General features: G+C 38.9%; 1 protein-coding gene across 3 annotated transcripts in view; it reads right to left on the reverse strand.

Moving 5' to 3' along the window:
- Positions 1-13,593, reverse strand: part of SGCD (sarcoglycan delta) — a 569,013-nt gene that overhangs the window by 371,152 nt on the left and 184,268 nt on the right. For 2 of the 3 annotated variants that reach the window (XM_047873975.1, XM_047873967.1), the window contains exon 2: positions 942-1,130. In XM_047873975.1, the coding sequence (XP_047729931.1) occupies positions 942-1,130 (189 nt within the window). The remainder of the gene's footprint in view (positions 1-941; positions 1,131-13,593) is intronic. The other variant, XM_047873983.1, reaches the window with a different exon arrangement.

Raw genomic sequence — 13,593 nt, forward strand, 5'->3', positions numbered from 1 at the left:
CTATCTTATTTGGGATTTTCACATGAAAATCTTACTGGTAACTTACTGTAATATGGTCAAATTGCTCTATACAATAGGACTTATTTTTATGGCCAATCTAATTATTTACCTTTGACATCACAAGAAAGGAAAGTAATCTCAAGGCAGCAGATTACTATCCACTATGCTTTCACTAAAAGTGAAAGTACTTATAATGGCAGAATCTCTAGGAAATCTAAAGGGGGAAAAAACCCACAGAATGACTCCAGAAATCATATTTCCAGGATTTTCTTTTCATTTGAACTTCAACAAGTAAATGTTCAATGTGCATAGTACCCTTAAGTACCTATAGCAAGAATTTCTTCAAAGAAGCATAAACACAATTTTTACTACAAAAAATGAAACATGGCTCTGCTCTCATTTCCATCCTGCTCTGGCAATGGCAAAGAGAATTGCCCTTCTAAAAATCAAGGAGAATCTCAATTAAACGTAGTAATGCGCTACCCGGCATATACAGACCGTTAAAACTCTTAAATAATTCACAAAGCCTCATTTTACTCAGATATTTCTACCCTCCACTTCACAAAATCTTTCATAATCACTACTAAATTTGGGAAAACTTAGTACTTTGAATTTTTCCCATATTTCTTCCTGCATTATTTACTCAGAGGGCTTAGAAACTACAGGATACACAGACACGGTTATCAAAATGAAGGGAAACCATATGAGAGACTGTAAAGGAGGGAAATGCCTCCAAATTGAATTACCAGCCTTTGGGAACTAGAGATGAGATAGAGGTGGATCCCCAAAAGTAATGTGAACAGAAATACTTTTAACCAAATGCCAGGCTACAAGATCTTTTGAATCCTACTACCACTACTTTTCCACATTCCTTTTTCTTTGTCCACACGTTCCCTTCCCTTCCCCCAAGAAGGGCTGAAGAAACATGTGTTTTTACTTACAATTGTGAAGTTCATGACTTTGAGAATCCAGATGGTCATGGCCAAGTTCACCAGTATTAAAATCATCAGGAGTAGGACAAAGAAATACAGGCATCTTTTCCGCCAGCCATAAATGCCCACCTTGTATACTTGTGGCCCCTCAGAGCTGGGCATGGAGCTCCGGTGGTGTGTGTACTGTTCCTGAGGCATCTGAAATAGACAAGGCAAGAGAGACGCACTCACGTTAAACTGCTGAGAGGAAGAAAAAAAAAAAAAGAAAGAAAAAAATCAACTGATGAAGAGATATGGCTGGCTGCCGTCTGTACGTTTCCATCCTCCTGACAACTCCAAAAGTCAGTTTCCCCTGGACAAAAGTATCTCCTCTGGACACTGTGTTAGTCCCCTCATTTTACACAGTCATCTTGCATGATGTATATACCGAGACATCCACAGGTGCGCATACCCTGGGAGGAAGAGACCCTTAGGAAGCCATTTTCCAAATGATTCTTAGAATTCCAACCTCTTTGTGAGGGAGATGCTCAACCGCCTACCAAAGTCCTGAGGGCAAAATTTAGAATTTGTCTGAGAAAATAAATGAACCCCAACAGTTCATCGCGGTGGTATAATAAAGGCTATTCAACTAATTTATTTGGTGTGTGTGTGTGGGGGGGTGCTAAATGATCTCAAATGCAATCATTCTGTACTGACAAAAAGTCGGGGAAAAGTAACAATTTTTATCTTCTCCCTATTTCAGAGTTCAAAGTGATGCTGATGGGCATAGATTAAGCCCCACTGGACTCAGAAATCTTCAAATGGTAGCTGGTGCTTAAATGTCTCCCTTAACAGTAACCTCATTACATGATGAATCAGTCCTTAGGAGTTACAGGATTCCAATTGTGATCAATCAATTCACTTATTTAATAAACATTAAAGAGGCTCAAAGTCAAGGAAGGTGTGAAAATGCCTTCCAGGAGCTTGCAGGTTAATGGGAGGAAAGAACTCATTAAGTAGTGATTACAGCACAGTGAGATAAGTTAGAAAAATATTTGTCAAAGTTAAGTAATATATTAATCCTCCTTAAAGTAAGGAAGCTTTCCTTAAACTCTGCTGTTGACACGAAAGATCTTTCTCCTACCACTACTGCTTAAGTATCAACACAAATCTAAGTAAACTTATTTCAATAAAATTCTAAAACCAAAACTGAATTTAAAATTAAATACGAGGGGCGCCTGGGTGGCTTGGTCGGTTAAGTGTCCGACTTCGGCTCAGGTCATGATCTTACGGTCCGTGAGTTCGAGCCCCACGTCGGGCTCTGTGCTGACAGCTCAGAGCCTAGAGCCTGTTTCAGATTCTGTGTCTCTGTCTCTCTGACCCTCCCCTGTTCATGCTCTGTCTCTCTCTGTCTCAAAAATAAATAAACGTTAAAAAATTTAAAAAAAAATAAAATAAAATTAAATAAAATTAAATACGAACAAATCAACCAATGTGTGTCAATCAAAATGGACAATAACTGACTTCTACAAAGGTTGATGATTTCCTAAAACTAAGTGACATAATGTGGTACCAAGGACTTTAGCACAGCATCTTCTCAGTCTATCATCCCTATTCTGCCATGAGCCATGCGACAAAATGGCCCCTACTGTTTTTCTCTATTCAAATACTTGCACAACCTTTCTTTTGGGATTTTTTACTTCATTTGCCCTTCACGTAAGCATACTCCATTCCCTAAGAATAAAGCTTGCCTCTTTTTATTTTCATCTTGGTCAAGATCAATGAAATGTGTTGTGTGCAGTACCAAAGTGACCATGGTGACAAACAAAACGTGGGCTCTGAAATCACATCGTTGGTTATTAATTCATCTTCCAGATGGACTGGAATATGATTACTTTATAGTTTTTAGATAATCATTAAAATGTACACATAAAATCTAAAAATCCCCTTGAGAACTCAAGGCCTTTAAACATCACTGGTATTCTGAAAAGCCTAGTGAATTCTTATTTATGATCAACGGAAGTGCTCAATGAAGTCCTACATGGCATCTGTCTTGTTTTGGACACTATCCTAGTGCCAAAATCAGGTCCTAATATAAATATTTATTTAAATATATGTGTATGGAATGAATGAGTGAAAAAACAAATACATAAATGACAAATGAATGATTTCCCATCTAATATGAAATCCTCTGCCATCTGGGAGTGTATAGAAGCTTAAGTCCAACACCACAGGAAAATTAATTTCTAGTATCCCTGCACATTTTCACTTAGGCTTCCAAAGCTCTGGGTTCCCAACCAAGCAGTGAAATTTACGCTACAAGAGGATCTCCATTTCATAACTCAGCTCCTTATAATTCTATAGATCAGGGCTGTATTGTAACAACATAGAAATGCAACAAAGTCATTTCTCGCTAACTTTTTTACACACCAAGATCCCTTAGAAGGAGAAAGAATGTTTTATAAGTTTGAAGGAAATTACGCCTTTATTTCCTATTAAAACATATTCTATAAATTAAAGAAATGATCACATAATTGTAAAATCGTATCTGCAAGGTCCTTTAACTCCAATGAACTAATTTTATGAATGAGCTGATTTAAGCCTAGAGTTGACCAACTTGTGCAGGAATATAGGGCTTATAGCAGGCAAGGACAAGAATAACTGTACTGGACTCTAGTAGGTATGATGAACAATGAGAAATAAGAGTACAGAAGCTAGACATATTGCCACCACACCAGCTGCTTTTTCTTTGACATTTGCCACAACCAATGTGGGAATTACATAATTTAGCTATAAAGTGGAAACAACATGTTCAATAAATATTTAGAAGACTCTAGAGATACGGATATCACACTTGTAACTTTTTTTTTCATACAAAGATTGTTATACCTTGACGAAATGCAGGGACTGTCTCTATTAGGGTTTCTCAATCCTGGATACATATCAGATAGCTATGGAGGCTTTAAAAACACCTATTAAATAATAGGTGTCTATTAAATAATAATCACAAAGGTAGGACTCAGGCATCAGCATTTTTAAAGTGTCCCATGTAATTTGGTATAGACAAGGTTGCATACCACTTGTCCAGAATAATCCTCCCTCAGCCTTGACTATGCATCAGGCTCAAAAACAAACTTTTAACAAATACAAGTTCTGAGCTCTATGATGGAGTTATAATTACTAAAAAATAAAATAAAATAAAATAAATTAATTAAATTAATTAATTAAAAAAACCTCCATAGGCTGTTCCAAGCATTTGGGACTACTTCTCTAAAAACTGGCCTTCAATATATTTTTTAATAGTATGACCACTGCAAGAGAAAAAGATTGCAACAAATTCTAGAATACGCAACAGCAAAAAAGCAGAGCTTCTCTGAGGGCTTGGCAGGACTCTTGCGCTCCTAGGGACCACTGGTATTGACCACCATGTTTACTGACTAGCTGAGGAGCCTGAAGCCAGGAAGGAGAAGTAGTTCTCTTTCAAGTCACACAACAAATTAAAGGCTGAGTGGGGATCAGAATTCGGACCCCTCGTGAACGATGTAGTGGCCTATTCTGTATGTAATGAGGGCTCTTAAATCTCTACCACACCAACTGCCTACTTAAATAAGCCACGTAAAACAGAATACTCCAGTCTGCAACTCAGATGGTAAGGGAAGAAGGAAAGAACAGGGAAGGGAGTGAGAAATTTTGTATGAATGGTTACAACAGGAAGCGAAGCCAACCAAACATAAGGAAATGCATACATCTGTTACCAATAATCCTGCCGAGAAAGGGAAAATTTAGATATGCTGAGTACACTAATTTTTCTAGTCAAAAACTGAAACATGTTGAGATGATAAAAATATAAAAAGAAAGATAGTCTCCAATCTGTGTTTCTTCTTGATCCTCCCCAGTAGAAATCCTTCCAGGGAATCAAGTTTCAAGTCCTCTCTTGTCCAGGTTCCTTTCATGACTCTGGGAGGCACCCTAGTAATACATTAATAGCACCATACAATTTTTGTCAAATGGGCTAAAGTTAAGATGTTTTAATTACAACTAGTTAAGACTGTGTATTTTTAAAATTCCCTTTATGTTGGGTGGCTTTGGAGGATTTACATTAAGTTTGGAGGTCCAATTAACAGGAAGGTGAATTGGGGGTTCATATAGTTTGGGTACAGTAATAAGTATTTACATCATTTGCAGACAATTCCTTGTAGAGGGCACATTATTTCTAGTCCTCCTCATGTAGCAATGTCTTCCAGAAATTCTTCTTCGACCCTTGGTGCCAACTCACCGAGTATGGTGTCATGAAGATAAAGAACCCAAGTACACCTTGTGATGTAAACGTATCCTGTGATGGCCAGCACCAGAAATATCTGGGTAGTAAAGAGCCAGATGCCAGCTGGACTTTTTTTTTCAATCATTAGATATGTAAAATTTCAAGTGAGATCCAATTCTCACTGACACTTAGTCAAAACAGAAATTCTCTCTTGACAAGAATATATCCAATTCAGCATATAAAATTATAGGTGCTCCATACAGTTTTTATTTTTTATGGGAATCATGGAAAATAGAATGAACCAGAATTCTTACGTTTGCAGGTTATGTGCACTGTTTGTAAAGTTGCATGCTTTACACATCACCATCAGCAGTAATAAAATCTCAGTTCTGTTGAAATTGCCATAGGAAGCAATGATCTTTCTATTGTCTATACAAGAAAGTGATAGTGCTAAACAGCTGTCATATGAAGAGGCGATCTACGGCTATGCAACCAAAAAGTATGGAAAAAGTATGTCAGTTAATTATTAACAATATCATTTTTCTGGATTTTATGATAGGTCTTTTAAAAATTAATGATTTCTTTTTTTTTTAATTTTTTTTTCAACGTTTATTTATTTTTGGGACAGAGAGAGACAGAGCATGAACGGGGGAGGGTCAGAGAGAGGGAGACACAGAATCGGAAATAGGCTCCAGGCTCTGAGCCATCAGCCCAGAGCCTGACGCGGGGCTCGAACTCCCAGACCGCGAGATCGTGACCTGGCTGAAGTCGGACGCTTAACCGACTGCGCCACCCAGGCGCCCCTAAAAATTAATGATTTCTTTTCTCACCCTAAACATATTCATGTTTTTAATTTGTTTGTATTTATAATTTTTTAAGTTTATTTTTCCCATTAAAACATCCCCCCAAATTATTTAGGCTTCAGGCTTCACAAAACCTGGATCCTCCCCTAGCCCCTGCCATAAAGGACCCTAGGCATACGGCAAGCCCTCAGTGGGACACCACTGTGGGACATCACTGCTTAGCTGAACACATTGCAAGGTACTGTTATCAGTCTTCCATTAGGAGTGACTTTTGGACTTCGCAGTGGATAAGAACCACTCCAGGGTAATTGATTAAATGCACATTCCTAGGTGCATTTATGCCCTAATTCAGTAGGGCATCTCAGGAACCTGTGTTTATTAACAAGCACCAAATGATTTTGATAGATGTGGCTCAGAGACCATGCTTTGAGAACATGAATTTAGATCTAACATAGAGATACATCCCTGGCCCAGTCATTGGCTCACCCATTTTCCTCCCGTGTCTATATAGAGTATATATAAATATACATATATAAATATGAAGGCTGGCAGAGTAAAAAATATATATATACATATATGTGTATGTATACGTGTGTGTGTGTGTGTGTGTGTGTGTGTGTGTGTGTGTGTGTATAGACAGAGAGAGAGGGAGGGAGAGGGAGAGGGAGAGAGAAAGAGTCATATTTTTTTTACTGTGTCATCCTTCACATTTTCACTGCTTTCCTACACTGGTGCTTCCATTTCCACCATCCTCTTTCAGCAGGATACTGAATATTATGCTCTTTACAACCTTTGGTGTCTTGGTTTTTAAACATGCAGGTATCTTTTCTGCCATGAGAAAGAAATCTCAGCTTACATGCATCTATATCTATTGTACTGCTCATGTGAATTTTAAAAAGGGGTCCCTCTATCCCAATACTGTCTTCTTGAGAATCATAAGACTAGGACCTTCCATCAGTCTTTGGGAACCTCTTTAATTGTTATACAGCATATTTTACAGTGATGTGTGTAATCTCTCTGAATATATCCTAAATGCTTTTAAGTATGTAAAACTTTGAACTCCAGGAGCAACTAAACAACGGTATGTTTATGTATGTATGTAATTATATAAAATATGTGTGTGTACATGTGCGTACATGCATACATTTATTCAATGAATAAAAATGAAGCCAAAACAACATAACCAATGCACATCCTCCAGTAACACAAATCTATCAGATCACTAGTAAAAGAAAGTAAATTTACACAGTTTGACTCCCTTTCCAAATACACATGTGATTATACTGATGTCAAAAGTAGGCTTAGATCTAAAGCATTATTCTATTCCTTTATGAGCCCATTTTCAGTGTTCATTTGTTTATAAACAAATCCAGTTGACTTATAGATCATCTATGCCTTGCACACAAAATGCAAGGGAATTGTATTTCTCATAGAATGAATACAGTGGAACTTACTGTTGTTTTGCCCTAAGATAGGAAGGAACTACAGTCAAGGTAGTACCATAATATAATAACCAAATATCATCACGGGTTAATTAAGTAGCTGCTACATATAATAGATGCTGAGTTTCCAAAAAAGGTCATTTTGGATGCACATATTACTAAAGCATGGTTTTGAAAGCTGCAGTCTCATGGTCTCACACATTCAAACATTCTTACCTGGGATCACGTAACACTAGAGAATCAAGGCCTGATCCTAATTTGTCAGCCTTCAGGACAGTATCCTTTCACAAGACCTCTTCTTAGGGTGTATAGCCCTATTTGTTTCCCTGTTGCCATTGCAGCCATCACCAATAGCTTAGTGACTTTCTGATAGCCATGAAGCTTTTCTGAATGGACTCACAAATGCCCAACACCAGTCATAGGAGCCACTGGAGAATTTGTACAAATCCCAAGTTTATGGTGAAGTCATTACAAAGACCTTTAAGCCAGGCCAGACTAGCTGGCCCCTGAAGCCTGTAGCTATTGCTCCCGAGGAAGCTGAATTATATATTCAGCTTAAGGTCACCAACACTAAGCTTCAGAGTGATGAGCCCCACTTCTTTGACAAACCTTTGACATCCTAACACAGAAAGACGATCATACTCAAGTGATCATACATTTCATACATGTTGACTTCCCTTCCTCAATCTAATTGACACCAAATAGCTACTAGCCAATCTCAAACTGCCCCAGTTCTTAGATTTCATCAGTTGCTATAAGGTGGATGGAAGGTCCTGGGGCAGAACCCCATACAGCTGGCATACTTTGTGAGGCTGAGTACATATTTGAATCTAATACTGCTGTAAGTCCTCATTTGTCTGCGCTCAGTGTTTTTATTTCCACAGAGATCTTCAGGAGAAGAACAAATGTTGTCCTTTTGTCTCCCCAAATAAAAGAGATACCTAGAGAATAGTTAGAGCATCTGCATTATCAATCTGCTATGGAGGAATGCATTATGTTTTGAGAGCTGGTTTTAAAATAACTAGTAAACTTTCTAAAGACACATATAAGGCCACCAAGTTTCCTGATGATTTTTCTTTTGGGCCTGTAAAATTTTAGACTATGATCTGCTCTACTAACAAGGTAGAATTGAGAACAAGGAGGTACTGGCATGCATTTCACTCCTGCTTGCCAGATTCTTCTGCCCACTAGGCTTTATAAATATCTTGTTCCATAAGGGAATTTATAGGGATGCCAATGAGTGCAAGTCTGTAAAGTTACGCATAAGAGGGAAGAAACATGGCAGAGCACAGACCTGGCCTTCAGAGGGAATTCCCAATCACAATCTATTTTTTCAGCAAGAAAAAATATTTTGGCCACTAAGTTCCAAGTACCACAGCAGGTCCTAGAGATACGTAGGTCTTCAAATGAAGGAGGAGGATCGTATTTCTGCTTTCTTCAAGCTTGTACTTTCATGGGAGAGATGGACAATACTCTTGCCAACAGATTAAGCCATTAGATCTAAGTTAGGTGTTAAGAAGGAAATGAAGAGGGTTCCTTAGGAGAGGATGGAGAGTGATCCACTCTGATCATGGAAGGCCATTCTGACAAAGGGACAATTAAAAAGGAGAACACATTTTCAGCAGAAGACACAGCAAGCATTCTGGCCATAACAGCCTGTTTAAATTAAGCAGGGTTGGTGCCAAAGCTGGTGCTGAATGAGCTCAGTGGACAGACTAGTTTGCAGAGACTCTGGCCCACCTGGACACCTTGTAAGTTATGAAAAGGAATAATGACTTAAAATGGCCCAATGAATAACTACCATCTTATTTAGAAATAAGACCAATAAGACAACTCATGGGAGCTAGGGTTTGTTGATAATGATGCTGCATGTTAATATCTCCAGTACATTTACAAGTAAACATGAATCACATCACTGTGTACGAATCTAACCAGTTTATGTAAATAGCAGGACTGCATTCCCCCACAGCTGCATCACAGTGTCTAGGGTTTGTGTGAAATCACAGTCATTTTGGATTATCTTGGCACGAAAATAGTTTTCCATTAGCCATGTTAATTTTGAGGTCTCTGATTTCAAACTATCTGCTTTCCAGGCTTGTTTTCCATCAGCCATCCAGATAGCCCATTAGTCTTGGTTTGTTAATGTTTGGCACAATTTAGACAATTGTAACAAACTCATCACTTTCGGTTGTGATCTAACAATCAGCACTTTTTTTTCTTATAAAAATTCATCTGTAAGAACAAATGCTTGTTTATGTGAAACAGTCTAAGAATGGCATCTTCCGTTTAAACACGTATGTGGATTAATTTAAAAGTTAGGTATTCCACAGTTTAGTTTTCTAAGAATTGGAATATGTAAGTGTTGAACAATTTTTACTGAAAAAACTAGACGAGTGCATGTATTTAAAAAAAGCTTAAGAGTACACATTTAAAACCTTTTTTGTTGTTGTTCACACTTCCAGTTTCCCTCCACAGAAGTGACTATTACTAGTTTTTTTTTTATCTTTATAGAAATGTTGAATAAATATGCAAGCTTTATTCAATATGTACACACACGTTTAAATTTTCCCTTTTTACACAAAGAATGGCATATTTAAGGCTCTTTATTGTTCTGAATCTAACTTGGTTAGATTCTGAATCCAACTTAATATAGCCAAGGGATAGTCCCATGAAAATATACATAAATTTGTATTTTTTAAGTTAAACAGTTTGAAATTATATGGATACATGATATTTTACCTAGCCAACATGTTAGTTTTGAGCATTGAGGTTGTTTCCAATAATTTTCTGTTACCAAGGCTTATTTTAACAAATAAGTACTTATCAGGGATTCTCATGACATTAGCAGTAAAAAGATGCCCTGTTTCTTGGACCTTCCATTCTACTGGGGAAAACAATCAACAGATAAACAAACCAAAATGAAATTTTAAACTTATCCTTGAGAAGAAGGCTTAGGAAGAAAGAAAGAAAGAAAGAAAGAAAGAAAGAAAGAAAGAAAGAAAGAAAGAAAAGAAACAAAGAAAAGCAAGCAAGCAAGCAAGCAAGCAGGAGGAAAGGATAATGAGCGGGAGCCTCTTGTCTCAAGGATGGTCAGGAAAAAACTCTATAGTGGAAAGATTTGTGACAAAAGCATCAAGTGAGAGAGCAAAGCATGAAGACATCTGGGGGAAGCACTCTGGTCAGAGGAAACAGTATAAGCACATGCAAAGGCACTGAGGTGGGAATTCAATGGGCAAGTTTGAAGGACAGCGTGGCTAGACCAGAGCGAAGAAGAGGGAAAGTGTTTGAGAATCAATTTGGGAGTGCAGGCAGAGGGGTGCACACTGGGTCTTATAAGCCACTGTGAAAATCCTAAGGAGGGTACTGATTATGCTGTTAACTATCTGAGAACCGAGGCATCAGAGGAAGAGGGTCCGATTTTCGCTTCGGGATCTGTAAGGAAGAGAGTACTACAACAAGAATGCAGATAGAGAAACCAGGCACCTGTGATTACTGCTATTGCTCAGGGGCTGGTGGGGGCAGTAGCCCAGACTGGAGCAGCGGTGAGAGAGAAGTTGGTGAGGTACAACTGTATTTCAAGTCTTTTTGGAAAGTAGAGCTAACAGCATTCGCTGCTGCCAGAGACACAGGGTGAGGGTAAGAAAAGGAGAGGAGCTGGGGAATGCCAAGGGTCTGGTGTGAGCAGCTGGGTGAAGGATGGTACCATTCGTCATGATGGGGAACACTAGGAGAATAGTGGGCTCGCCGGCAGGTGGTGGATGGAGTGTACAGAGGGGAGAGAGAGAGGTCAAGTTGATTCTGAAATGCATAGAAGAATCCATGGGGGTGGAGTCCCAAAGGCACTTTGAAAGGAGTCTGGAATTCAGGGGAAAGACTGGGCTTAGAGATTAAATATTCAAGTCTCCTGTATATGAATGTTATTTAAAGCCCCAGTAACGTAGCATGCATGTTTCATCTATGTCCAAATGTGCCTCAGAGAAGTCCTGAGAAATTGAATTGCTAGGTCAAGCTGCGTATGTGTGGGGAGTGGGGTGGAGGGGAGGGGACAGTGTTTCTTATAGATATTACCAAAGTTCCCTTCCAATGTATAATACGCCTTATACTTACATTCAAAAGGTTTATTTCTGATCAACTGGAAGATATTTCAGTATAATTGCGACCATTACTTCTCACCATATCTGAGAGTTAGAAGTATGAAGTGCCAGCTGAGGTAGTTTTAAATGGAAATATATTTTTGAAACACACACACATATTTGTACTAGGGACCATTATATACATGAGCTAATACATTCTTGGCAATACCCTGGAAGGTGAATATTATTAAAATCATTTCATAAATTAAGATTCTGAGGTACTACGGAGTGAAGGAAAGTCTTCAAGGACAGCTCTAATTAGTATGCTGGTTAGGGTCTGGACTCAGAGTGAGGCCCAGTGTTCTTTCCACCACATATGGAATGTGGCAAAGACTTGCCTTTCCCTGAATGTAACATGAGGTGTTTAGAATTACCATCCTTGTGTACTTAGTGCCGCATGCGCTTAAAATGGCGTAAGCACGGCCACCGCCTGACAAGTCTGTGTTTTCCTTCAGATCCTCCCAAGCTACTGTTCTGGGCATTTGGAATACCTCAGTGAGCTGAAACACAGATGCCTAATCTCATGGCAGTGGTGAGAGGCAGTGAAGGGGGAGACAGATAACAAATATGAAACCAAAGTATATTACACTTATGTTACAGGGGACAAGTACTAGGGGTAAAGGACTCCCCCTGATTGAAAGACAGGAAAAGGGGGATCAGAAGTATGGGGGTTGGGGGAATCAGAGCAGGTTCGATTCTTAAAAGCATGGGAAGGGTTAAACTCATGGAGAAGGTAATATCTTAAGAGACTTGAAGGAATCTGGAGAGTCACTGAAGCTTTGGCTGTGTATAAAACGTGGACATCATTGTAACGTGGTTCTTGATGCTCCAAAGTGATGACTAAAAGAGAACGTGTAAACTGAACACCCTTAAAGAGGAAAGATAATTTCAAACACCTGACCACAATTTTAATCGTATCATTTTCACATGTGCACTTGGCATGCATCTACCCATCAGAGCCTCACCTATGGTCAGATTTTGTTTTTAAAGAATGTGACTTTTTAATGTTTATGTGAACAGTGAGGGAGGGGCAGAAGAGAGGGAGACAGAGGATCCAAAGCAGGCTCCGCGCTGACAGCATAGAGGCAGATGCAGGGCCTGAACTCGCAAACCACAAGATATAACCTGAGCTGAAGTTGGATGCTTAATCTACTGAGCCACTCAGGCGCCCCCATGGCCACCTTTCTTAACAGGAGTGACAGTCCTTTGCAGCAAACCAGCTGTGTCATACAAGACCAATGTTTCTTAAATCCCTGTGATGACTCCAACCAGAATCAGTAATGAGGATCCCAGTTGAGCATCTAGAACTCTTCTGTGACTTGGGGATCAAGCCATGTAATAATAATGAACATGACTCAAATACTTAAGACCAGACAATGAGATGCAAGCTGGAAGGGGACACAAGCAATATAAAGTTGAAATTATTATTTAACAGGAGAAAACCAGGTTCAGGGAGACCAGAGAGTAAGTCAGAAATAAGGCCAAAGTGGGCCAGAGAACCACAGGCTTCCCATAAATCCGGGCTTTGGTCTTTTCAGCTGTTTGACATCACTTTCATCAACCACCACGGGCACACCTTCGGAACAAAACCCAACGGCAAATCACAACAAACCCATTGGTTTGCTAGCCCAAAGAAAGCATGCAAATCTGATGACAAATGCTTGTTTAATGGTTACCATGTGCCAGACACTGTTCTAGATGTTTTACTGAACGTATATAATTCTCACAGTCATGTAATTATGAGGAAGGCGCTATTATTATCCCCACTTTACAGCTGAGGCAACTGAGAAACAGAGAGGTTAAGTCATCGACCCAAACACAGTTGGAGTGTTAAAGCAAGAATTTGAATTTAGATTGTCTGGCTGAAAAACCAATCCTCCTAACTCATGTTAAATGATTCCACACAAAAGTGTCTACTTGGTCAGAACAGCCTTATGACTAATGAAAAACATGTTTTTGTGACAGTTTGAGCGTGAATTTCTCAACATGGATATGAACTGTAAGACAATTCATCGATACTACAAATACTATGGCAACAGTAGT

Source organism: Prionailurus viverrinus, chromosome A1, assembly GCF_022837055.1.
Source record: "Prionailurus viverrinus isolate Anna chromosome A1, UM_Priviv_1.0, whole genome shotgun sequence".
In the NCBI taxonomy this organism is placed as follows: domain Eukaryota; kingdom Metazoa; phylum Chordata; class Mammalia; order Carnivora; family Felidae; genus Prionailurus; species Prionailurus viverrinus.